The 23,157-nt window shown below is 50.2% G+C and overlaps 1 protein-coding gene across 1 annotated transcript in view; it reads right to left on the bottom strand.

Annotated features, from left to right (window-relative positions):
• Positions 1-5,972: 5,972 nt before the first annotated feature.
• Positions 5,973-23,157, bottom strand: part of LOC148421735 (protein phosphatase 1 regulatory subunit 29-like) — a 37,577-nt gene continuing 20,392 nt past the window's right edge. Inside the window, exons 2-5 of the mRNA XM_088419114.1 lie at positions 12,583-12,990; positions 11,965-12,114; positions 10,895-11,886; positions 5,973-10,731 (exon numbers count right to left, since the gene is read on the bottom strand). Coding sequence (XP_088275240.1) covers positions 9,222-10,731; positions 10,895-11,886; positions 11,965-12,114; positions 12,583-12,753 — 2,823 coding nt within the window. The 5' untranslated portion in view covers positions 12,754-12,990 and the 3' untranslated portion in view covers positions 5,973-9,221. The remainder of the gene's footprint in view (positions 10,732-10,894; positions 11,887-11,964; positions 12,115-12,582; positions 12,991-23,157) is intronic.

Below are 23,157 nucleotides of genomic sequence, written 5' to 3'. Positions count from 1 at the left end.
AGACTTAAGGACTAATGAGATTTAATGATATTTAAGGCCAGAAGTAAAAAGCTAGCTTAAACAAGTCAACGCTTGCTAGTTATGCTAGTTTTGGTCGTCTTCTAACACCGAGCAAGGCTCTAGAAGCCGGTGTTACAGCCGTAAACGCCCCGGTCTTTAACCGATGACCATTGATTTTAAAGACCTTAGCTTTCTAAGGTCCCCAATCAATAATCCTCGTTAACACAAGCTAGCTTAAACAGCTGCGGAAAGAGAGGATTGTTTCCTGTGTGTGTGTGTGTGTGTTGTTTTTTTAACACGGCACGGATACTTGTTAAAATGATGAACTAAATAAGAAGCTTGGCTGTAAGATGGCAAACTACTGGATTTCTAGGAGAAGCTACTTCTCGGCATAGACCAAAAATCGGCCAACGGAAGGCGCTTTCTAAAGTCTAAAAGCAAAGAACACCGAAACGGAAGTTTGTTTTGCCGGGTTCCGACTAAAGTAGCATCAAGGCAGAAACTGCATTCTGTCCAGTCCAGTTATTTTAGCAATAAACCAAAGGCGGCAAATCTAGAAGCTGATTCTTAACATGGCGAAGCAAAGACATTTCGCAAGCGTTCGGGACGGATGAGATCAGAGAGGAGCCGCCGGGAGCCCGCGTGGCAACATTCGCGTTGCGTGTACGGCGGCGCTGAAAAATACACATAAAAGGGCAAAAAAAAAACAACCAACAAGTCATTTCTGCAGACGTCCGGCTCGGCGCCGCCTTTGCAAAACTCGGCGTTTGGCACTTTTAAGACCAGAAGTGTCTGTAAACGTGAATAGAAATACGCAGCCCGTATCAGACGTAGGCAGGTGTCGATATGGTGCGCTAACGTTTGTTGTGGCACCCGCTCATTGCACTTTTGTTAAAGTGCAACTACAATCTCGTCAAGCGCAAACGCTTGTTTCTTTACCTGCGCGCGCGTGTCACAGTTGAACTCCGGTACAAACTCGTCCGGTTTTGTTTGTACATCTTGTCACCGTTTCGGCAGGAAAAAAAAAAAAAGAATCCACAGAGTCAATCGTCCGCAACTGCTGGCTAAGCTAGTCTTAGCATCTACTTTGAAGAGGGCGGGGCTCCTATCCAGGGCAAGCTAGCAGCACACTTGGGAGGGACCTTTCTGGACAGGCGGGGTTCATCTGGCGCTAACCCGAAAAGTGAAGTAAGGCACGAGTACCTCATCAAATCTGATAGAAGAGCTTTCCACTGGGGAAGGAACGCACTTCGCACACATTTGCTCAGATGTCACCGTGCTACTCCTTCATTGGATGAGAGACCACGTCGGGAGTCTTGAACTGCTGAGCGCTTTGATAGAAGCTTGTGGTCTTAAGGACACAGAAGCTGGTGGTCTTAAGGACACAGAAGCTGGTTTCACAGGTCTTTAACCAAGGATCACCACAACGGAACCAGTTCTAGTGGTCCAAAATGAAAAAAAAACGTCCATCGGAAGCCAATTTCTACGCAGTCTTAAAGAGCACCGACAAAGAACCTGGTTTCATTGTCACCACGACGGAACCAGTTCAGCGCCGTTTATCAGAAGCCGGTTTCGACCTAGCCCCGAATCAGAGACCGCTGACTAAAAGAGGGCTTCTCGGGTCTTCGACCGATGACCGTCGTTACAAAAGCTCTTTCTTTCCGCCATCAACCGAAATCGCGAGCTCGTTTCCAAGGTCTAAAACCAAGGACCGTGGCGACGCAAGTAGTTCCAGTGGTCTAAAATTCAAAAAGATCACCAAGGCGGAAAACCGAGGGAGGACCGCCGCAATTGAGTTTCTTGATGACCCTTTCCTAATGGAAAGCAAACACGGTCGAGATTCGCGGTAGGATTCGGGTGTCAAACCAAAGACCACCGCACTGAATCTTAAAAGCAAATTCCTTGACGACGTCGGGCCGGGACCGAGCGCCACCCAATCGGCGAACCGTCAACCCGGCCGGGACCGGAGAGGCGTCGGCGGGGATGGACTCTGCCTGTCCAGATTAAAGGCGACCCTTCGACAAGTTTGTGCAGCACATTCTAGACTAAGGCTTAAAAATTCTCCACTTCCTGTCCACGAGAGCCACTAGAAGTCCAAGAGTATCGGGACGCCGGCGGAAAATTAAAACGGCTTTAAATTTACAGGAAGGTTTTCCACACGGGTGGAGTCGGGCTTTGGACGGCCTTTGGCCGATGAATAGTGGCGTCCCGATACTTACGCTGTTTCCGTTCGCCCCCAAAAAGCCTCCTTTTGAAAAGGGGACCGTCTCACCCTGTTACACTGCAGCGCAAAAACACTTGCGAAATTTGTGCCACCTCCGATAAAAGAAACAACCCTGCCCTGCCCCAGAAATTGTATTTTACATGTTTACAACAGAAAGTGACCGTGTGGTCGGGGTGATAGAAATCGCATCCCTTCCCAGTGGTATTCACAGCGTCGGAGTCTCCTGGTCCATTAAAACCTGTTGGGGGTAAAACACGCACACAAAAAAAAAATTGGCGCGCTTAAGCGTAGCGCTAGCCACCAGCTAGCCTTACGGCCTCAGCCTTTTACAGCTTCCGAACAAAAACCAGTCGGCGTTCACAGTAAAAACAGGAGACCTCACTGGCGCTTCCGGGGAGCCGGGGGGGGGGGGGGGGTCGAGGGGGGCGGGCGTCGGGGCTTCCGCCGGCTCGGGATGATTTGTCCTTTCCGTAAGCGGAAGGTCTGGGAAATGGCGCTAACGTGGTTGGAACCATAGAAGGTGGGGTTCCCTTGCGGGAAACCGCTCTCCGGGCTGGAAACCACCACTCATTAAAAATAACGATAAAAAATATCGCTAAGATGCGAGAGGAAAGACGAGACGGGACGGGTCAATTTGCCGCGCTACTTTGATGGCATAATCACAAAAGGTATAAAAGTGCCGGGGGTGGAGTGAACGTTCCTGACTGGAAAACTCAGTGGAACTAAATGAAAGTCATTATTGGCCATTAATTGAATGTTTGATCAATTAATTGAAAGTGTCCTTGATTAATTACATGTTTAATGAATTCAAACATTTTAGTAAATGTTAGTGAAAGTATTTACAATTCTTTAAATTGCGCCATCATGTTTTCCTTTTTTCAGCATTTAGCCATCAATTACGTTGACTCGCATTTGCAAGGACAATCGGAAATACGCTTAAATGGGCAGCGCTTGCAAATGCGTTCAAATGGGCTGCATCATATTTTTCCCATAATGCCTCAAGGTATTGTTTTGAGCATTCTGTGGCATTTGCTAAAAGAATATAAGGGTGAAAGCAGGCGAATGTCACCCAGATCAGTTTGGAGTTATCGAAGAAAAAGCGCACCCCTATTTTCCACAGAATATCCATTTGAAAAGGAAGTTGGTGCCAACGTGGAATATATCGACATTTCAATTTTTATTGTCGGAAAGATACGCCTGACACATTATGGAAAAGTGACTTTTTTTTTTTTTTGCAAACAGAAGAAAATTGACCGGACTAAGAATATTTGCAAAGAAACGGACGCGCATGCCAACGAAGCGATTGTTGTTGGCTTAACGTTTAACCAGCGAATCCGCTGTCCGTTCCAAAAATGACATCAACGGAGTGTGCTTCTCCTTACGCGTTGCCTAAAGCGCTTTACCAAGTCGTCCGAATCACTTTTCGGAAACATTAGCAGCGTGGCAAAAACGGCTAACGCGCTAACGTAGCCACATCGACATACGGTCATTTTGAATGGAATTTACTTGACGTTCCAGTAAGTGTTTGGTTTGTTTTTCCACGATACCTTAAACGTAAACTTTTAAATCCACATGTCACGCCCGCTAGCTACCACCGAGCTAACAATGAGCTAAATTCGGGCGAGCACCGATTGTTTTCACGCTAGGGCAAACACACGTCCCCGCGAGTCCCCGTTTCGGAAACTATTCCCCGCCGTCCGATTCTCCGACACTAAAACGATCAAGTTTTTCATTCAGTGTCATAATATTGGACGTTTGACTGAAATTTGAGGCATCTAACTTTGAACGCCTACGCGGCATCGCCATCTCCGGAGCGAAGTCAATTTTCCGATAGCGATAACGCGAAGGTTCCGGGCACGCTAATCTATTTTCATTTCACACTCGCTGTCAAGCAGACTTCAGGGTTAACGCATCAAGGTTGCGGCGTTACCTCCCCCAAGGCCCGAAAGCATGTCATAATCAAGCGAAAGAAGGTCTCGGGGGTGCGCTGTTTCGCAGCTGTTAGGACATCTAACGAGGTGGGCGGGAAAAACGGGCGTCATTAATTTCGGTCCTAGTTAATCACGTCTAACCTGGCGCCATCAAACAACGCCGTTCCCGGTGAAATCTCTCGCTAATGACGACGACGGGCGAAAATGACAAACGCGCGGGAGACGATTAATTACCGGTTTGAACGGAATAACGGGCGTACCTCATCATCATCAACCAAAACCTTCACCGTTTTTGCCTCCGCTTACGGTTCGAGACAAAGTGACCTGAGTTAGGAAAACTAGACAAGTTAAATTGCTATTTGAATGTATCTTGGGTGATATGTTGTACGCCGGGTCAAAATGACCCGTGAACGTCATCTGTGCGCATAGAAAAAAACCAATAGTAGGAGACCAAAGGAGCCTACCCTAGCCTTTCTGGCACGCTGAACCCGGTGAGACTTTCCCTGAATTCATGGTCGATACGAATTACATCATGTACACCGGGTCAAAATGACCCGTGAACGTAATCTGTGCGCATAGAAAAAATAAGGTACCAGGAGACTTAAGGAGCCGAGACACACTTGGGTGTCACAATCGCGCGGCTTCATCAAAACCAAGACATTTTGTCGAATGGGGTCAAACGGACCCAATGTAGTCAATTCCAGTCAGATCTCAACCATCTTAAAAAATGTTGCAAATAAATTTACCGTAGCCAAATACAGGACAAAGAAGCAAAGGTCAGCGTTATGTCAACATGATTTGACACGGGTCAAATTGACCCGCAACGGAAGAGGCGTTTGCATTTGATGAGGGGATTTTACCTTTCACACCAGAGATAAGTTTTTTGTTTTGTTTTTTTTTTCCCGACATATTCATAAATTGCGGGGGATATACCGCATTTCCCCAGATAATAAATCTATTAAAGCGAGGGGATTTACGACTCTCCCGCGGGCCGCGCGGCGAGCGAGCTATCGGCCTTGGAGGAGCTTCTGCCTCCGATTAGATGGCGACGTTCCATTTTCGATGTCGCGGAGTGATAAACGAGCGGCCGCCCGCGTTCGCCCGAAGGTGAGGCTGCCTTCGGCTTGGGGGGGGGGGGGGCTTTCGGGAGAGGGAGGGGTTGGGGCGGGGCGGAGGGGCTCCCGTATCCACGCCAGTGAGGACCCCCGGGGTACAAAACATTCAAGAATCTCCGGCGTTCGGACCTCATGCGCGCGCGTGCGAAACCAAACCAAGCTCGCCGGCAACGCCGGCCGACGAAAAAACTCCTACGCGCCGAAAGCAATGAAACAAAAGCATTTTGATAGCATTTCTCAAAAGACGCAACTTGGAGGGGCGTCACTTTTTCAGAGAAGCCATTTTTAGAGCCGTAGCTGCGTTTCCCTTCAGTTTGACTCCAATTTTTCCCACCCTTGTGCGGTATTTTGATCATTTTTGGAAGATTTTCTTTTTAGTCGAGAGATGGCGCACTCCTGCTAGCGTAATAACGAAGTGGTTGTGCCATGTCCAAATTTGACATTTTGTCAGCTTCTGGGAGAAGTTTCGGCTCCCTCGAGCCTTCTTTCAATGCTCTCCCTTTGGCCTGAATTGCCTTTGATGTCAAATACTACGCGAGGGTTCTGGTGTCAAAATTAGGGTCGGTGGAGCAATAACACCAGAGCCCGAGAAAAAAATACAAAATAAATTGTAATTAGAAAAAGTGACCCCCCCCCCCCCCCCCCCCCCCCCTCCCAGAAGGCCAAAGTGAAACGAGAGCATCCCCGAGAGCACTTTGGTCCGCAGCAGGCTTGTGGCGCGTCGACGTTTTCCTTTCGCGCCATAAAAATGCAACATTTGTTTGGGTTTTCTAAAGTTGATGAAAGTGTCGGATATGGTAGCGCTCTTGAAAATGTTCACCGGCAAGGAGGGTAGCCATTTTGATGGTCATTTCAAATAGGCTATGGAAAATACTGTAGCTTTTTGGAGCACAAGTTGAAAGTTTCAACCTCCGTCGAGGTTGGTGGTCAAATGATTGGATTTGCTTGCTTAATGCCCGTTTGACCTGTTTAAGTTGGAAAAGCAGGCAGCGCGCTTCATTTTTCGGCAGTTTGTTGTTTCATTTACAAAGTAGAAATCTCTAAAGGAAATGTTGTCACTTTTATAACCGTGATGTGTTTTAAAAGGTCAGCCATGATACAGTATATAGCGGAAATTGGACTCACAAAATTAATTTGTTCCGCAAGCCATTTGGTAATGTGAATCTTTCGTAAGTAGTGGGCTTTACATGTACCTAGCCTAATTTGACCCCCAAAAATGCTCCAAAACTCTTCAACCCCCGGGGTAAATTTTGAGCCAACTCGGGCTTTATGACGATTTTGATGAGCGATATCAAAGGAAAAGCGTGCAACAATAAAAAGCGTCAGGCTAAACTATTGCATAGATTGTCGAAACGCGACGACTTTCCACATGCCGCGCTGCCGTCCCTTCTAAACGCTTGCAAACGGGAGGCTGAGAGGTGTCAAATTTAGCCCGTGTCGGGCTCATTTACTGCCATATTGTTCATTTTGCACCAGTTTGGAAACGGTCGTAAATGGACGAACGAATAACGTCACAGAAACCCAGATTAGGCGGGAAGTCGGCCATTTTGTTTCGGGCCATTTCTAGGGTCCCTCATTTGTTTGAGTTTCAAAACAGGAATTCGCTCGGATGAGTGAGGATGCCAACCTGTTAGACCCTAGACAGACGGCGGGTATTTTTATTTTTGTGTTTTATCAAAGGTTGGCGGTCATTGCGAAGGTTTTTGAGTCGGCGTCCAGAAAATTTGAGAAAAACGCACCCTCAATGGAAAGTTTGCCAAGTCTATCATTCCAAAAAAAGAACTCCCTGAAGGGCATGCCTGAAATCGAAGCTTGCGGTCCCTTTTATTTTTTAAAAGACTCCCCTGTGCGAATGGAGCTTGACCTAAAAGTTTGATCGTTTCCGTTTTTTCCCTTTTGCCGAAAAAAATGGCATATGCTAGCTGTCCGTACACAAATCAGCTCCAGCGAAGGCGCTAGCAACAAACGGCTCAACCCCGCTTTCCCGCCCACGCAAACACACACGGCTCCGACACGCCGGACACGTACCGTCGGGTACGTTTCCCGAATCCATACGAGGCCTAATTGCCAGTAAGAACAATTAGCCCGGCGGTTATGGGCCGCCGTCCCCGCGCCAGTGGCTATTCTCCCGGAAAGCCGCCAATTCCTTCTCCCGCTCGCTCATTATCTAGCTAAATGGCGCCTGTGTGGGAGGAGCGGGTGTTGGCGCCGCGATTGCGGGGCCAACGGCGGTTCGACGGAAACGGAGGGGGGAGCCAGAGCGAGCGTGCCGGCTCCAGCCCTGAAAAGGCCGCCTTCTGCCAAAGACGTAGCTCCGCTTCTACGTGTCCCTGCTGATGAGGTGGTTGGTCAAATTAAAAAAAAAAAAAACAACAACACACATTTGTTTAGCTCAAAGGTGGAAGCAGAGGTGCTGTAACACTTTGGGCGACCCAATAAAGAGTGATTAATCCCTGGGGGAAATTTTGGCCCAAGTCGGGCTTTTTGATGTGTCATATCAAGGGAATAGCTCAAAAAAAAATATACTCGGATGCAAAAATATTGCATAGATTGTCAAAACATGACCACTTTCATGCCGTCCCGCCGTCCCTTGTAAATGTTTACAAACGGGAAGTCCAGAGGTACGTCCCATCATAGGTGTCAAATTTAGCCCATGTCGGGCTCATTAACTGCCATTCACAACTGGAAATATTGTCAATTTTGAACTTTAGGAAACTCCATGTTTTATCACGCGTTTCCCCCGATTTTTGCACGAATCCTTTCAACGGCAACTCGAGAACAGGGTGGCATAGAAATTTTGGTGTTGACACCCCAAAATCATCGGGTGGCGCCCGCGGCCATCTTGTTACTTTTGCAAGCCTTTCAATGATTGGCTTGGCCTGGACTCCCACAATGCAAACGTTTTCAAAAGTCATAATACCCTAATTATGACATGGTAAATTTCTTATTTCAATTTCATAAATATAAAAATATACAGTTAGTTATTACAAAAAAAAAACATTGATAGGGTTGATCCCACTGAACATTTTGAGGGGTTCAAAGTAAATATATATTTGTATTTGAGGAGATTATGAGCCTGTGATAGTAAGGCCAAGCTAGTGAAAAACGACCGGGCACCAAGGGGTTAATAATGTACGCCGCTTTTAAGATCCCCCCGAAATCCACAAATAGGCAAATCTGCTCATGCCGAATTGCGACTCTCCTCCAGAGACACGGCCTCCGCATTCGTGTCTGCAGTTTTCGGTCCAGCTTTTTGTTTGGCCGTTCAAGCGACGTTAAAACATCCCAGTTTAGTCGGCAGAGGTTATCCTGGCCTTTGAAATGCTAACTTTCAGCGGCGGGCAGACCCTCAACTCTGACGGCCGACGAATAATGAGAAGCCTAGAAAAAAATACCAACCAAGCAGGAACAGAAGGGCTTTTCGTCATTCGTCGAGAGGCACGAACGCCGGAGCGGAAGCCCGTCCAAATATCAGGGACTGATTACAGTTTGGAAGAAATGGCGGACGGACGATGACAGAGGGAGCGGAGCGAGGCGCGGAGGAACGAAGGACCCGGGCAAAAAGAGCGAAACGCCCACCTCCGCAGACTCGCCCGTCTTGCCGAGACAAAAAGGACACACCGGTGAACAAATGGAAGGGGTCTCAGGAGGATTGACAGTCCGGCGCCGGACTGTAATCCTCCCGTATACGGCTTTCGCAGGTCCCGTAGCTGGGACGCGGATGCGTTTGGCAACCCTGCTTTATCTCGTCAGCGTTGGGCGCCTGCGAGGACCAAAGTGCCCAGTAGGAGGCAGTTGAATTCAGATCGACGCAATTTACAAAGAAAATATACACCCCTAACCTTCCCGTCAACGGGGGCACTCAGAGGAAAAGTGTCCTGCTACATTATCGCCCACAGTTTTTTAAATCCGCCGTCGGCTTCGGCGCTTCCTTTGAAACGTTGACTGCGCTCACAGCTTCTGCTGTGCAGAAACACCCTTCCAGTAGTCTAAAATGTCATGAAGGTCCTCGTCCTTGGCGAACTGCACCTTTTTGCGCAGGGCGTGGCCCGCCGCAATGTAAGACGCCTCTTCCCGGGGGTTCTTCTTATACGGGCGAAATCGCTCCCAGATGCGCAGCGTGCTTTCCGACGAGTACTCGGGACTGGAGGAGTATCCGGAGTTGTAATGGTGGTGGTGGTGGCGGGCGGGCGACAGCTGCGAGTAGGCGGCCGGGGCATCCCTCTTGGAGCGCCCTCGCGGTTTCAGGAAGGACGCCTTCTGGGCGGGCGAGGGCGACTCGCCGCCTCCCTCGTAGTAGAGCGCGGGGAAGGAATGGCGGTGTTCCGAGCTGTGGTATTCAGGTTGCACCTCCAGGTGGTGCTGCTGCTGCTGCTGCTGCTGCTGCTGCAGGGCACCGGGTCCAGGACCAGACGCCCCGCCTCGACCTCCGTTTCCGTTGCCGCACGACATGCCGCCGCCGTTCATGTTCACCGCCCCGGCCCCATTCACGCTCCCCGTTCCATTACAGCCCCCGAGGCCACTACGCGCCGGGCTGTTTTTTTCCGACGGGTACTTGGGCGGATCGCTGCGCTTCTCGGGGACGTCTGCGCTGAAAACCCGGCCGCTCTTGACCGGCGCGGGCGCGCCGCAACGGTTCTTGGACGCCGCGGCGTCTGCGCTCAACTGCCTCTGAAGGGGCCGCACCGCATTGGCGGGGGGCGGGTCACGGTACGGAGGAGAAAGGAACCCTCCGCCGCTTATACCCGGTCGCTCCGACAGGGGCACCACCAGGGGCACTGGGGCCATGGAAGGGGGAAGAGGCTTCTGGTGCAGCTGAGCTTGGGGAGCGGCTTGAGAATGAGGATGGGCCTTGGGGTGCGCCTTTGGGGAAGAGGCCATGACTTGATCCCCAGGGGCAAGGGGCAGGAGGTTTCGCGGATGGGACGCCATGCAGACCGGAGGCTGCTGCGGAGCATTCGCGTTTTCTACAGCGTTGGCGGAGGCGTCCAGTTTGAGGGCGTCGATGCAGTTGTTGATGATCTGGTTGACCTTGTCCACCTCCTTGGCGATGGTGGAGATCTCAGACGCCGAGCCGTGGCCGTCGTCGTCAGAATCCGCCCCGTTTTGGGCCGCGGAGCCCCGCATGTCCAAAAGCGCCTCCCCGCCGGCGCCGACCGCCACCATCTCCCCTTCTCTGCCCTCCCCGGCCCCTCCGGCAGTCCTCACGTCCATGTAGCTCCCCTTGGCGCCCGTGGCCTCCGAAAAGGCGCTGGCCATCTTCTCCACCTGCGGCAAAGCGGAGAGTCGGGAGGACGTGGTGTTGGCCGAGCCGTGGAGCATGCCTGTGCTGGACGAGGCCGACGGCGGCAGCTTGCCGCCCGCCGCTCCTCCGTGGTGGTGTTGGTGGTGGGCCTGATCTTGGAGGCGCAGCACGGCAGCCGGGTCGTTGGCCACCGCCGCTGCCGCTTCGGGACCGTACCTGAAGGGCGATAATATCCCATTTCATCATCCGCGTTTTCAACGGGACTTGTAAAGAAATGCGCTTATCAGAAAAGTTCCGGTTAGGGACAATAACTATTGCTTAAATGGTTTTGGAACCCCGCTCTGCTTTTTAGAAAATACTAACGGCGGAGCACCCATACCTCATCTCCAGAATGGTTTTCTTCACACTCAGAGCTTTCTCCTTCTCCTCCTGGATGCGTCGTCGTCTGAGGCAGTAGTAGACGCAGCCCAGGACGATAACCATCCCGAAGAGACAGCCCAAAATGGTCATGATGTAGTGCGTCGTGGTGGACGGGTTGCTGCGGGGATCCGCCGGTCCTATAGCCCGCGTGGTGAAGGACAAGCAAGTGTGGTTGTAGCGCTGGGCTTTCCCGACCGAGGCGACGCAGTAGGTGTAATTGGTGTGCGGCCGGAGCTTATCCAATGTTACCACTTCCCTTTTGTTCTTCAGGGGCATGACGTCCACGAAGGTGCGGTTGTACCGCGACATGACGTACATCTTGCTGTAGGGCCGCGGTATCTGCACCAGCACCGAGGCGCTGAAGAGCGACACCGTCTGAAGCTTCATGGAGATCTGGCGGTTGTAGGTGGGGTCGGGCGTGGACGAAACGCTGGGCTGGTGGTACAGGCCGGGGTCCGGGTTGTCCAAACCCATGCCGGAGCCGTCCAGTTCCGGCCCGCCGGATGAAATGCCCGGGATGATCACGCCGTCCTGACACCTGGTTGCAAGGATGACGCGGGCGTTCCTCCCGTGTCCCGGCGACGGGCCCAGAAGCGGGTAAGCGTTGAGTTCGCGGGGGGTCTCGCACTGCAGGCGGTCGTAGGTGTGCGTGACGTTGTTGAAGGCTTCCAGCCAGGTGAGGAAGCTGTAGAGCTCGCAGCCGCAGTGGAAAGGGTTCCCGGCCAGCTCGCACACCAGGAGCCGGTTGAGGACGGTGAAGGTGGACGGGTCGAGGCGAGCCAGCTTGTTGGATGACAGGTCCAGGCTACTGAGGCCGGGGCTCTCCCAGAAGGCATTGGCGGCGATGACTTCGATCAGGTTGTGCTGAAGGAACAGGCACTGCATCCGACCGAGGCCTCGCAGCATGCCCTCCGTCAGGTTGGTCAGCTTGTTGTAACCCAGCTGGAGAACCTGGCGGAAAGAAAGATCGTCCAAATCTCTCGCAACCTTTGCTAGAGCGTCGCGGGGGACCGTCGAGCGGTGCCGAACCTGAAGGTTGGCCTGTCCGGCGAAGGCCCCGTCCTCGATGTAGCTGATCTCGTTTTTGGTGAGGTTGAGATCGGTGAGGTTGGTGAAGCGGTACATGGAAGTGAGGAGCACGGCCTTCAGCTTGTTCTCGTTCAGCCTCAGGTCGTGAACCTGTAAGGCCAAGGTTCAAATTGCCCGTTCAACAAATGAGCGAACGTTTTCAGGGACGACCGACGGTGACTTTTATGTCGGGGGCTGGATTGAGCTCTTCGTGGGACACGGATGTCCTTTGCGGGAGACTGTCCACTTACGGTTGGCGGGTCGAACCTTGGCTCTACCGAAGCTTTGACCGCCAATTCTACTCGTGCTCGGTGGGGTGACTTGAAGGGTAGCCGACGTTTGGAGATATTCCGAGGAAAGCTGAGCAAATGCCGAGTTCTACCTAGACGCTTAAAACTTTGTTGCGCTCGATATGAGCCGGAGCCTACCCCAGTTGACTTATGGGACTGAGTGATCCCCAAAGTGTTCCCCGGTCAATCACAGGTAAAGCTTCCGACATATGCACGTTGGAGGGGAGGACGGGCGCGACGTAAATAGGAACTCGGTAAAATCGGTGTGAGGCAGAGTAGTGCTACTGACCGTGCTGTTGATGTGCTGGGGTATGGTTTCATACGGAGGCTGGTTCTGACTGCAGATGGCCAGCCAGACGTAGCCTTTGTCCCCCTCGATCAGCCAGCAGTCTCCGCTGGCCGCGGCGGGCAGCCGAAGGAACAATAGCGCCGGGAGGAGCGGGAGGTAAAGGGGCGCCATCGTCGGGATCCAAAGTAGGAAAAACAGAAGGTGCTGGGAGGATCTCGAAGGGGCGGCGGCAGGGCGCGAGGAAGGTCGGGATGGTCCGCGATGATTAGGAAGCGGCTGACGGAATCGCCCCCATTTTAGGTCTTCCGCACGCGAAGCTTCTGGAGACGGTGCTGCCAGCTGCTAATCATGGCCCCGGTCCGGGCCGCCTCCCGACCCGACCCGACCGCCGAGTCCTCGGCCGGTCTACTGCGACGGACAAAACATGACAAAACGTATTAAAAACTGACATGAAAATCTGCCTAAATATTCAAACGACAGAGACGTCGTGAAAGTGCTGTTAGTTGAAGAGCTTTTTTAAAAACACATGTCCCCTGAGTGATGGACGGTTTAGAAAACCCTAAACCCCGCCCCCGTTGGTCTCCATAATGAAAGCTGAGACGCGGCCGCCCGCTTACGCTGACAAAAGCGAGCCATTTCAACCGGACAAAAAAAACCATATGGCGTGTGTTGTAATTGTCGACGCCGCGTGGATTTGGAGAGCTCTTACTGAGACGTCCGGGAAAAAAGGAATCACATGAATGGGCTTTGGAAATCACGTCCAGAAAAAACAAAAAATGGATGAAAAAAAACGGTGGCGAGGCAATCCCTTCGAGGTCACGTTTGATCCATTGTCGGCCACAGTCGTGCCCTTAATGTTCAATAAAGACTTCAGGTAAACCGAATTTGAATGAAAATTTCCATTTAAGGCGTGGCAGGCACACACCTAATACGCAAATGGCGGCCAGCACAGAGGCATGCTTTTCTGCATGTTTTTTTGATTGAATTGTCAAACGGGGAGGACAGGCTAAGTGGAAAGAGAGGAGGCTCCTTGTAATTTGCATGTTTTAACAGGACGCTCGCTGACATTTAGCTGTTTACCTTCCTTGCGGGGATTAGCCGCGGATTAGCCGCTAATCCGCCGTAAAATATGGGACTCGACTTTTTAATAGTTTGGATTGCCTCCCGCGGCGATGTTGATTGACGGGAGGACCGGATGACGTCGGAGCTTCAAAGAACTCCCCGAAAAAAAAGAAAAAAAAAAGACGTTCCCGACGTTTATCGATTGCTCTTTCTTTCCGGTACTCTCCGAGGACGCTCACCTCAAAGTCGGACCTTTCGGTCGCGGCTGAAAAAAACAAGGACCGGAAGTCAAATGGGGCGGATTCCGGCTCGCCGACGGTATCTTCATCCCGATTCGGGAATCGGGAGCCATCGGGCGGGCTGATGCTGACTACGGAGAGGTGAAACTTCAAAAGTCGTCTTCGGTCTCGAAAGTCTGAGCCGAGTCGATTCCTACTTGCGGGCGTCAAGCCGTACGGAGCGATAGAGCTGACGGGCGGTCAGGGTCCACCCCCGCAAGATTCCGTCGGAACGAGAGGACGGATGAGTAAAATCTCCCATTATTTTTGGGACGTGCGGAAAGGGCCGCTCGGGCGTCATCAAAAGAAGCGCTTGGGCGGACCCCTTGTGGCGGGCGTATCGCCGGCGCGTCGCCATGAGTAGATGTAACGTCAAGCGACGGACGAGTCCGTCGGGCGCCGCTTTCTTTAGCGTTTGGGTTTAGGGTTGACTTTCTATCGGACGGGGCGTACGGTAGGGCGTGTTTCGATGGCGGACGGGACGCCGGCCTTTGCGTCGCTCTCCATTGATTTCATCCGATTGGTTTGAGGGCAAATCGCAGGCTGCCGCCTTTTTCGCGGCTTCCCCGCCGCTTTTTCATTGCGGCTGCTTTTATTTTGACAAGGGAGCCGGCCACGGGCTTATTTGGCCGCCTTTTCTCCTCGGAACCAGCTCCTCTTTGTGTTTAATTACTGTCCGTCACGGCGGCGCTTTAATGAAAAGTTGTCAGGGTTTTCCGGCTCTCTTGTCTGTCTATTTCCCCGAAGCAAACGACGAGGAAGTGGCTGACGAGGTCCGCCGACGGAAAAAAAATTGGCTTTGACCTTCGTTGACTTGGTCGCCGTTCTGTTAGCTACGCGGCAGCCGTGTGGGATCGGATACAATTCTGATACTGGATTGTCCTTATCTTTGCCTTTGCTAAATATGTACAACACACACAAATATATATATATATATATTATATATATATATATATATATATATATATATATATATATATATATATATATATATATATATATATATATATATATATACACACACACACACACACACACACACACACACACATCTCAGCTTTCATTCTCTATTTGGCAGATTGCGATTACTACTTACAATATACATTTTTTATACGTTGACTACAAACATCAGGCAGTCTTCCCACATTACTGTTTTTTTTCCAAAAGATTTTAAAAAACCAAAATGAGCACTAATTTGATCAGTTTATTAGTTGATGAGCAATTTTTAATAACATGACTCTTCCTCAACAAATTAAAACCTAATAAAGCACGCGCGTTGCCCGTGAAATGTGCGCTATTTTTTTTCTCGTCCCATTTTGTGTTTTTTTTTTTTAAATGGCTGTGGAGATAGGAGGCTTTTTCCACAACAGCAAAAGCATAGCCACATACGGCACATGAAAAAAGCTTGCGAAGATCAAACCAAATTCACGACGACGCCATTTCTGCCGGACGCTTTTCTTTTTTTCGCCTTTGAGACCGAGAAGTTCTCCGCTTCATAAAGTACACGGTTCCAGGATATGAGGATGGGGCCGCGTTCCCGGTTCCTGGCGACAGCTCCGTTCAAAGCGACTTGTGGAAAAGCAGGGATGCCCCGGGGAGGCTCCAAAGCCGCAAAAAAACTTGCATTCGGAGAAGCGGCGCGCCGCGCCGCGCCACTTTTTTCAAGGAGGCCGGATGGTCGCGCACGCGACTAGCGCTAACGGGCGCCGATTCGAGCCGCTTCGACGGCTCGCGTTACCAACTGCGGATCAATTGGGTCTGCCCGCGCTTCCGTTTGGTGCCGCGTGAAAAAAAAAAAATGACACTTTCAAATCAATCGGCCAGAAAACACCTCAGCAAATACAAAGCACGTTCGGGCGCTAACTGCTAACACGCTAAACGAAGGACAACAGACTTTTCCTTGCCAGCGGTAGCTCGACTTATGACATTCATTGGTTCTAGAAGTCATTTTGTCAATTTTTTCATCAGTGGAGACGCTTTTTACATGCAAATAGCCCAATGTGTTCCGAGCCCTCAAAAATGCTCCTAAACCCTTTAAAACGAATATTATTGATAAAAATGCATCCAAAAAAATCAAAACTTGGAAACAAATACATATTACAATTACATTGGTGCATAATCAAAATATATCACGTAAAGAATGATTAAAAAAAAAAATCTTCCTAAACCCTTTAAATGAATCATATGAACTTATTCAATGCCAGAGGTGTATTTTCATGTTTTTTAAGAGTCCTGACATCCAATCCCAGGTACCCAACTCAGTCAATGCCAGGGACGTATTTTCACCTTTTTTTTGAAGCATCTGGGATTGAATGTCTGGACACTTAAAAATACGTCTTTGGCATTGAATGAGTTAATATGATCGTTTTGATTAAAGGTGTTTGTCTCTCCCTCTGCACTCATCAGCAAGTACTTAACTCAGTCAATGCCAGGGACGTTGTTTTAAGCATCTGGGATTGAACGTCTGGACTCTTAAGTAAGGCGAAAATAGGTCCCGGGCAGAGAATCCGTTAACCGTACTGACACAATGAATGCAGTTCCCTCGTTTGCCTCGAGATGGTGCTGGTGCGTCGGTGATGAGCGCGGAGGGAGAGAGAGAGCCACCTTTTTAGGCCCTTTCTTTTGAACGGTTTTATTTGACATCTCCGGTGGTCCGCAGGAGCAGCCATATTTCTTTTTTGATTTCAACCCAGGGGTTAAAATCGGTTGCGATCAATCAACGCGCCCGCGTAGCCGACAGACCGAGCTGTCCGTACGGATGGAGCGTCGCCGGCGGACTTCGCCTTTCGGTTCGCTCAGCCGTCCGTCCGGCTGAGCCTCCCCGAGTATCCGCGTCCGGTGAAGGTTGAGGACGCGTTACCCTCTCGGGAAATTCGCCGCTATCCTCGTCCTGCCTGTTATTTCACATAGCGAGCGGACCGTCCATCGCGGGCGGAGGACTGGCTCACCTATAGAATGGCGCTTGCGACTTGAAAAAACATAAGAATAGGTTTTATTGCCTACCTTATTATTTGCTCCATTATGGAACGCGGTCTGCAATGAGAATTTACCGCGCAATAAAACGCTTGAATTTGCGTCTGAATATTGGCCCGAGGACATTCTTGCGCGGCTCCCATCCACTAGGGGGCGTGTTCCCATTGGGTTATTCTAGACCGTAGGTATCGGGCCCTCGCGGGGAGCGGGAGATCTCGCTCGTCGGAGGACGGCGAAGCGCGCGGCGGGGGTCGAGGGCGGGGTTGTGGCCTTAATTTATCGCTTTTAATTACTCCTCTCCGTCTCGACGGCGCCACCGGCGGGCTTTGAATTTCTTTTTGAGCTTGACCTTTGCATGGAAATGAGAGCGAAGGGGATGATGAAGAGGAGCCGAGGAATGAACTCCGCTTTAATCTTTAATCGGGCCTGCGGAACAAGAAGGCCAAGCGGCACCGGCGGAAGAAGGAAAAACCACCCCGTATATACACACACACACACACACACACATATATATATTTTTTTTTGTTGCCACGCTGCCGTCCCTTTTAAATGCTTGCAAGCGGGAGGTCGAAGGCTACACCCTATAAAGTAGGTGTCAGATTTAGCCCATGTCGGGCTCATTTACTGCCATTGGAAATATTGTCCAGTTTGGACATATTGAAAAGCCCATATTTTATTGCACGAATCCTTTCAACGGCAGCTGGCATACGGGGCTCGATAGTGCTTTTTTGTGTTAACGTCCCAAAACCAACAAATTATGACATCTGCAAGCCTTTCAATGACTTTGATTATTGGCTTAGCCTGGACTCCCATAATGCAAAGTTACTTTTGCTATTATAGCATTTTTTCCATTTTTGTCACCCCAAGCCCCCCCAAAAAAATCGATGTATGTATACGACTAATACCACTGAACATTTTGAGGGCTTGAAAGTAAAGTAGGAAGAAATAACGCGAACACTCAGGGGTTAATGTGAACATAAATATATAAATACACACACTCCAATACTCACTCACACACACACACACACACGCGCGCACACACACACACACACACACAGTGTGTTCAAGTGAATGAACAGCAGACCAAACAAGAAAAATAAGAAATGAGTCATAGCTTCTATTTAAAAAAATCTCTCCACTCATTCAAGTTTTTTTTTTTTTTTTCTCATGTACTGTACAGGGAAAAAAAAACCCGCTGGCGCCTCAGGGGGACCAATTACGCGGCGGCGGCAGCGGCGAAATAAGGATCGGCGGCACTTCCCCGATCGATCTGCCGGACGCTCATTTGTGGATGAAAAGCTCGCGGCAGGGGGGGCGGGGCGGGGCAGGGGGCGGCGCCAAGGCAAGGCCGCCGTGGCTTTTGCGACAATAGAACGCAGCGGGTGGCAAGAACCATCATTTTCGGCATTTTGGTTGAGGTACTTTGCGTGCCAGATGCGCGTCCTTCCTTATTTGCGGCCTCCTTGAGTTTCTTGTTTACACAAGAGTCCTTTTCAATTTCAGTGACATCCCGCGGAAAGCTACCATCGGGAACCGGCGCCAAACCCCGTCGAAATATGTTCGCCCCCCGCTGGTTAACATTAGCATTTTCAATGTAAATATTGAACGCTACGCATTCCGGGGCAGTTAGCGCAAGGTAACGAAGCGCGGTTGCTGTGGTAACACGCTCGGCGGATTCCGGTCCTCGCAAAGAGGCGAGCGCGACCGAGTCGTACGTCGCCTTTGCTTTTAATTTCCCCGGAGGAGCTCATTTCCGTTAAAGAAAAAAAAAGATATACGCTCAGGCGCGCGCGCACAAAAGCGCACAGAGCGGCGCGCGCACAAAAGCGCACAGAGCGGCGCGCGCACAGAGCGCCGGAAAAAAAAGCAAGCATTTTACGGGCGCAATTAGGCAGATGAGGAGCTCGTCCGCACGCCGCCCTCGACCGCCTGCCGCTCCTCGTCAACGCCCGTCACGCCACTCGCTCGAGCGTCCCGTCGTCAAGCGGGAAAAGAAGGACGCTTTTTCATCTTACGGCCGCGACGATCCAACCGGTTTTCAAGGCCGGATTTGGATTTCCGACCGAGGGAGGAGTTTCAAGTATGCCTTTCGGGGTTAGGGTTTGAAATTCGGATTTACCTTAACCCTAACCCCTCCCCTTATTTTTACATTTCAGGTTATGGTTTGCATTTCAAACTGGGGCGTGGCTATCGGATTTCGAGCGTGTGTTTTCAGGGTTTCAAACTCAGCTTTCAAGTCTGCCTTTCGAAATGTCTGCTTTTGTCTTTCAAATAATGTTGCTCATATTTCAGGTGCGGGTTTCCAAAATAAGGTTTGAAATCTGGCCCGGGAGTTCAAGTTAGGTTCGAATTCCAAGTTTGTGGTTGAGGACAGGCAAATGAATTCAAATTAAGGTTTCAACAAGACGGTTTGACTTTCCAATTAGGGTTTCGAGTCTGGGTTAAGGCGAGTTTCAAGGATGTGTTAAGAGTTAGGGGTTTGAAAAAATAAGATTTGAAATCTGTCTTTGGCTTTGGAGTAAGCTTTGAATTTCCACTTTGTGTTTCAAGACGGGCTTATGAATTGAAATGAAGGTTTCAACAAGACGGGGTCCGAGACGGGATTTCCATTGAAAAACCCGGGTTAGTGTGTCAAATGAAACCGCTTTACGCGATGATCCAAAACAAGTCATCCAAATCGAACGTATTTGTTCCGGGTTCATCGGCGGAATTTAGCCGCGCGGCGCCCATCGCGGCAAAGGCGCCATTTTGCCGTAACGAGGCTAAAAGAAAGTTGCCCGGCGTCTCGGTACGACGCCGCGGTCCCGCTAATGAGCGAGCTAACGATCCGCGAGCTAACGGGCCGCGAGCCGACGGGCCGCGAGCTAACGAGCCGCGAGCCGACGAGCCGCGAGCCGACGAGCCGCTCGCCGCGCCTCCGCTGCACTCCGCTGATCAAACGCCGAGCGGGGACTGAGTTGGGCCTTATAAGGGGGGGAGGGATTTCTTTGCCCCGTCTTCCATGTAATGAAAGTTTATTAGCATTTTGGGGAGAATTTGAAGGATTTTTTTTTTTTTTCAAGGGTAGCAATTGGCAATTTTGGGCATATTTGGGCAGGGCCGGCTTCTTTGGAGGCACCTACAGTTATCGGACACGCTTCCAACCGCAACTTGATTGCAACCTGACTGCTCCCAAAACAAACTGTTATCTGGACTCTAGCACACGGATATGATATTTCCACATACTATTACACAAACACCATTTCAACTGTCATTATTCAACACCTCTATCGTTCCGGAATTCCACCCGCGTGACGGGACTGCTCCCAAAACAGACCGTTATCTGGAGCCCGGCTCCAGGATAGGATATTACCAGGTATTTTTTGGTTTTGTTTTTTTTTCTTAACTTACCCTGATCCCTTTCTGTAGTATTTCGATTCAGTAATAAGTGTCGTATGATAGACGGACCATCGCTAATCCCGGAAAACGGAGCAGCGAGCAGGAATTTTCAGTTTCAGTCATTCCATTTACTCCTGTTTTGTTCCAGATGGCAGAATATAAATTGAAAGTACCCCGACGGGATGAAACGCGGCGACCTTGAGGGTAGCGAGAAGCGACGGGGACGGGAAGCCGGCGTCCTGGGAATTCCCCACCTTCTCCTCTGCCGAGCGCAGCTGTCAGGCACGCTGAGAAGCATCTGTTCAAAAGCGCCGATGCCTTTTCCGCTCGATTCCTTGTCTAAACCACGCTAAGTCCAAATGCCGCGGGGGGCCCGGAGCGGGGCGGCGCCCACCGTGAGCAAATAGGCCAACGCGTGGCTGCGGGCCACGCAAGGCGCTGGGAATCAACGGCGCCAGTTTTCACGCTAAAACATACGGAGAGGCAAAGAGCTCAAGCTTGAAAAGAGCAACTTGAAGTTGGCAGGCCAGAAATTCGCTGAGCGCCGTTGAACGTAGACTGATGCTACGGCTGCAGTCCAAGATTTTTTTCGCTCGAAAATGGAGAATTTGGTCCACCCCGGGGGGTGCGGAGCATTCAAAAGGGAAAAACATTCTGGTACTTTCAACATCGTTCCTTGACACGCGGATGCAACGAGATGGCGTCAAAGCACTCGTTTTTTTTCTAAAGGAAATTGCTGAACCCTTCAACATAGTTTCTTGACACCAAGATGGCGGCAAAGCCCTACTTTTGTCCAAATCAACCTGCTTAACTCATTACATCGTCATTTTTTTTACAGCAAGATGGTGTCAAAGCCTTACGTTTGTACAAATGAAACTCTTCACCTTACTTCAAAATAGTTCCTTGACACCAAGATGGCGGCAAAGCCAAGTGCAAAGCCACGTTTGTCCAAGTGAAACACTTCAACTTACTTCAACGTACAGTAGGTCCTCGACACCACCGAGATGTAACAAGATGGCGGCAAACATCTAGTTTGGTCTAAAGGAAACTGCTTAACCCTTCAACGTAGTTTCTTGACATCATTTTTGTCCAAAAGAAACACCGAAACTCAGGCTGGCGGCGGACGAAGCTACTCAACTCATTCGATTTCTGCGAGTAGGGGTCACTTTTTTTTTTTTCTTTATGAAAAGGCCGGCAAAAACCGACAGGCGGCCGTGGAGCGAGCGAGCGAGCGAGCGAGCGAGCGAGGGGCGTCAACGCGGGACGGAGATTTGACACAAAATCTTTCGGCCGCCCTCAAGCCGGGGGAGGAAGAAAAGGCGGCGAGACGGCAAAGTGACGGCGCGGCATTAAGAGCACTCAAGCGCCAAAGTGAGTCACCCGGGGGAGAAACGGACTTGACTTGGGCCGCTTCCCGCCGGGCCCCCGCACTTAAATATCAAGCACATTTCCGCATCCCGACAAAGTCTTTGCTCTTTTGGCCTTTTTTTTCTTTTCGCGGCGCTGACAGCGAAGAAGCTTTTCTACGATCATTTCAAGTCAAATCTACATCCGTCTGTTATTGGCTCGTCCCGTCCCGGGGGCGTAGTCGGACGTCTTCGCGGACGTCCCATCTCATGCCGCAATTTACGGATTTGTTTTCATCCAAATATTAGGATAAAGAAGACTTGATATACTTTTCCCTCATCATTTATTGAATAAAACATAAGTCAATAAAAGTACCGGGGATTGACTGTCAAAGATTCGTGAAAGATGCGTCAAAATTTGTCTCTGGGAGTCAATGACTTGAAAATAGCTGCGCAAACACTGGATTATCTAGCGAGGCGTATGAACAGGGTTTTTGTCCGGCTGTCAACGACTCTAAATTGATACTTTTACTGCCGTGACAGGAGCAGTACTTTTTTTTGGTTGTTGTTTTCAAATTAAGAGCAAATTCATTGGAAGATGTAACAACTCATTGCCGGATCGCGTTATCGCGATTTGTTTGCAAAAGGTCGCACGCTTTTATTTTGTCGGGTTTTAATCTCATTTGACGCTTTCCGCTGCCGTGACAGGAACGATACGAGTTGCTTTCAAATTAAGAGCACATTGATTGGAACGTGTCACAACGTAGCACTCGCCATTGTATGCTTTTAATCTTATTCTAATTTAATGCGGTGACAAAACATGGCATGCTTTTATTTTGTTGACCTTTAATCCTTTTTGATCTGACAAAAAGTACATTTTTCTTTTCAAATTAAGAGCAAAGCAACTGGAACATGCACGCGCTCCCGGCTGTATCGCGTCAATTTTCCGTAACGCTTTCAACTCAACGGCGAGCGTGGAGGCAACAATCGCAAAGGAGTTAGCGCGGAAGGCCAAACGTCAGTCACGTTTTGCGCCCCCGGCATCTCGTTAGCGCGGCTCGCCGGGGACGCTTCAAAGGCGGCCGCGTTGCCGAGTCTAAAAATAGCCGGCAATCTGCAACCTTAGCTAATGAGGCGCAGCCGCTTCAGACCTGTCAAAAACCAGCTGCTCCGTATGCGCGCCCGCCCGCCCGCCCGCCCGCCCGCCCGCCCGCCCGCCCGCGTACAAATATGGCTGACCGCCACGTTTTGATCACATATGCGTGCCGGCTAAAAATAGAACGGCGCCTCCTGCTGCATCACAGGCATTTAAAAAAAAAAAAGATGTTTTTGAGATTGAATGAGTAAACGTCTACACACAATATATGCACAAATACATATACACAGACATACCGTCTCTATAGCGAGATATGCAGTACATGTATACATACGTACTGTATACAGTACATATCCAAATATCGAGATATACGGTACATATACTGTATGCAGTACGTATCCAAACATACATGAGTTTTTACAGATCTATATATAAATATACA

The sequence above is a fragment of the Hippichthys cyanospilos genome, chromosome 7 (genome assembly GCF_059441005.1).
Source record: "Hippichthys cyanospilos isolate Australia breed blue-spotted pipefish chromosome 7, RoL_Hcya_1.0, whole genome shotgun sequence".
NCBI lineage: Eukaryota > Metazoa > Chordata > Actinopteri > Syngnathiformes > Syngnathidae > Hippichthys > Hippichthys cyanospilos.
The sequence above is the reverse complement of the archived record's forward strand: the minus strand, read 5'-3'. Positions and strand labels throughout refer to the sequence as shown.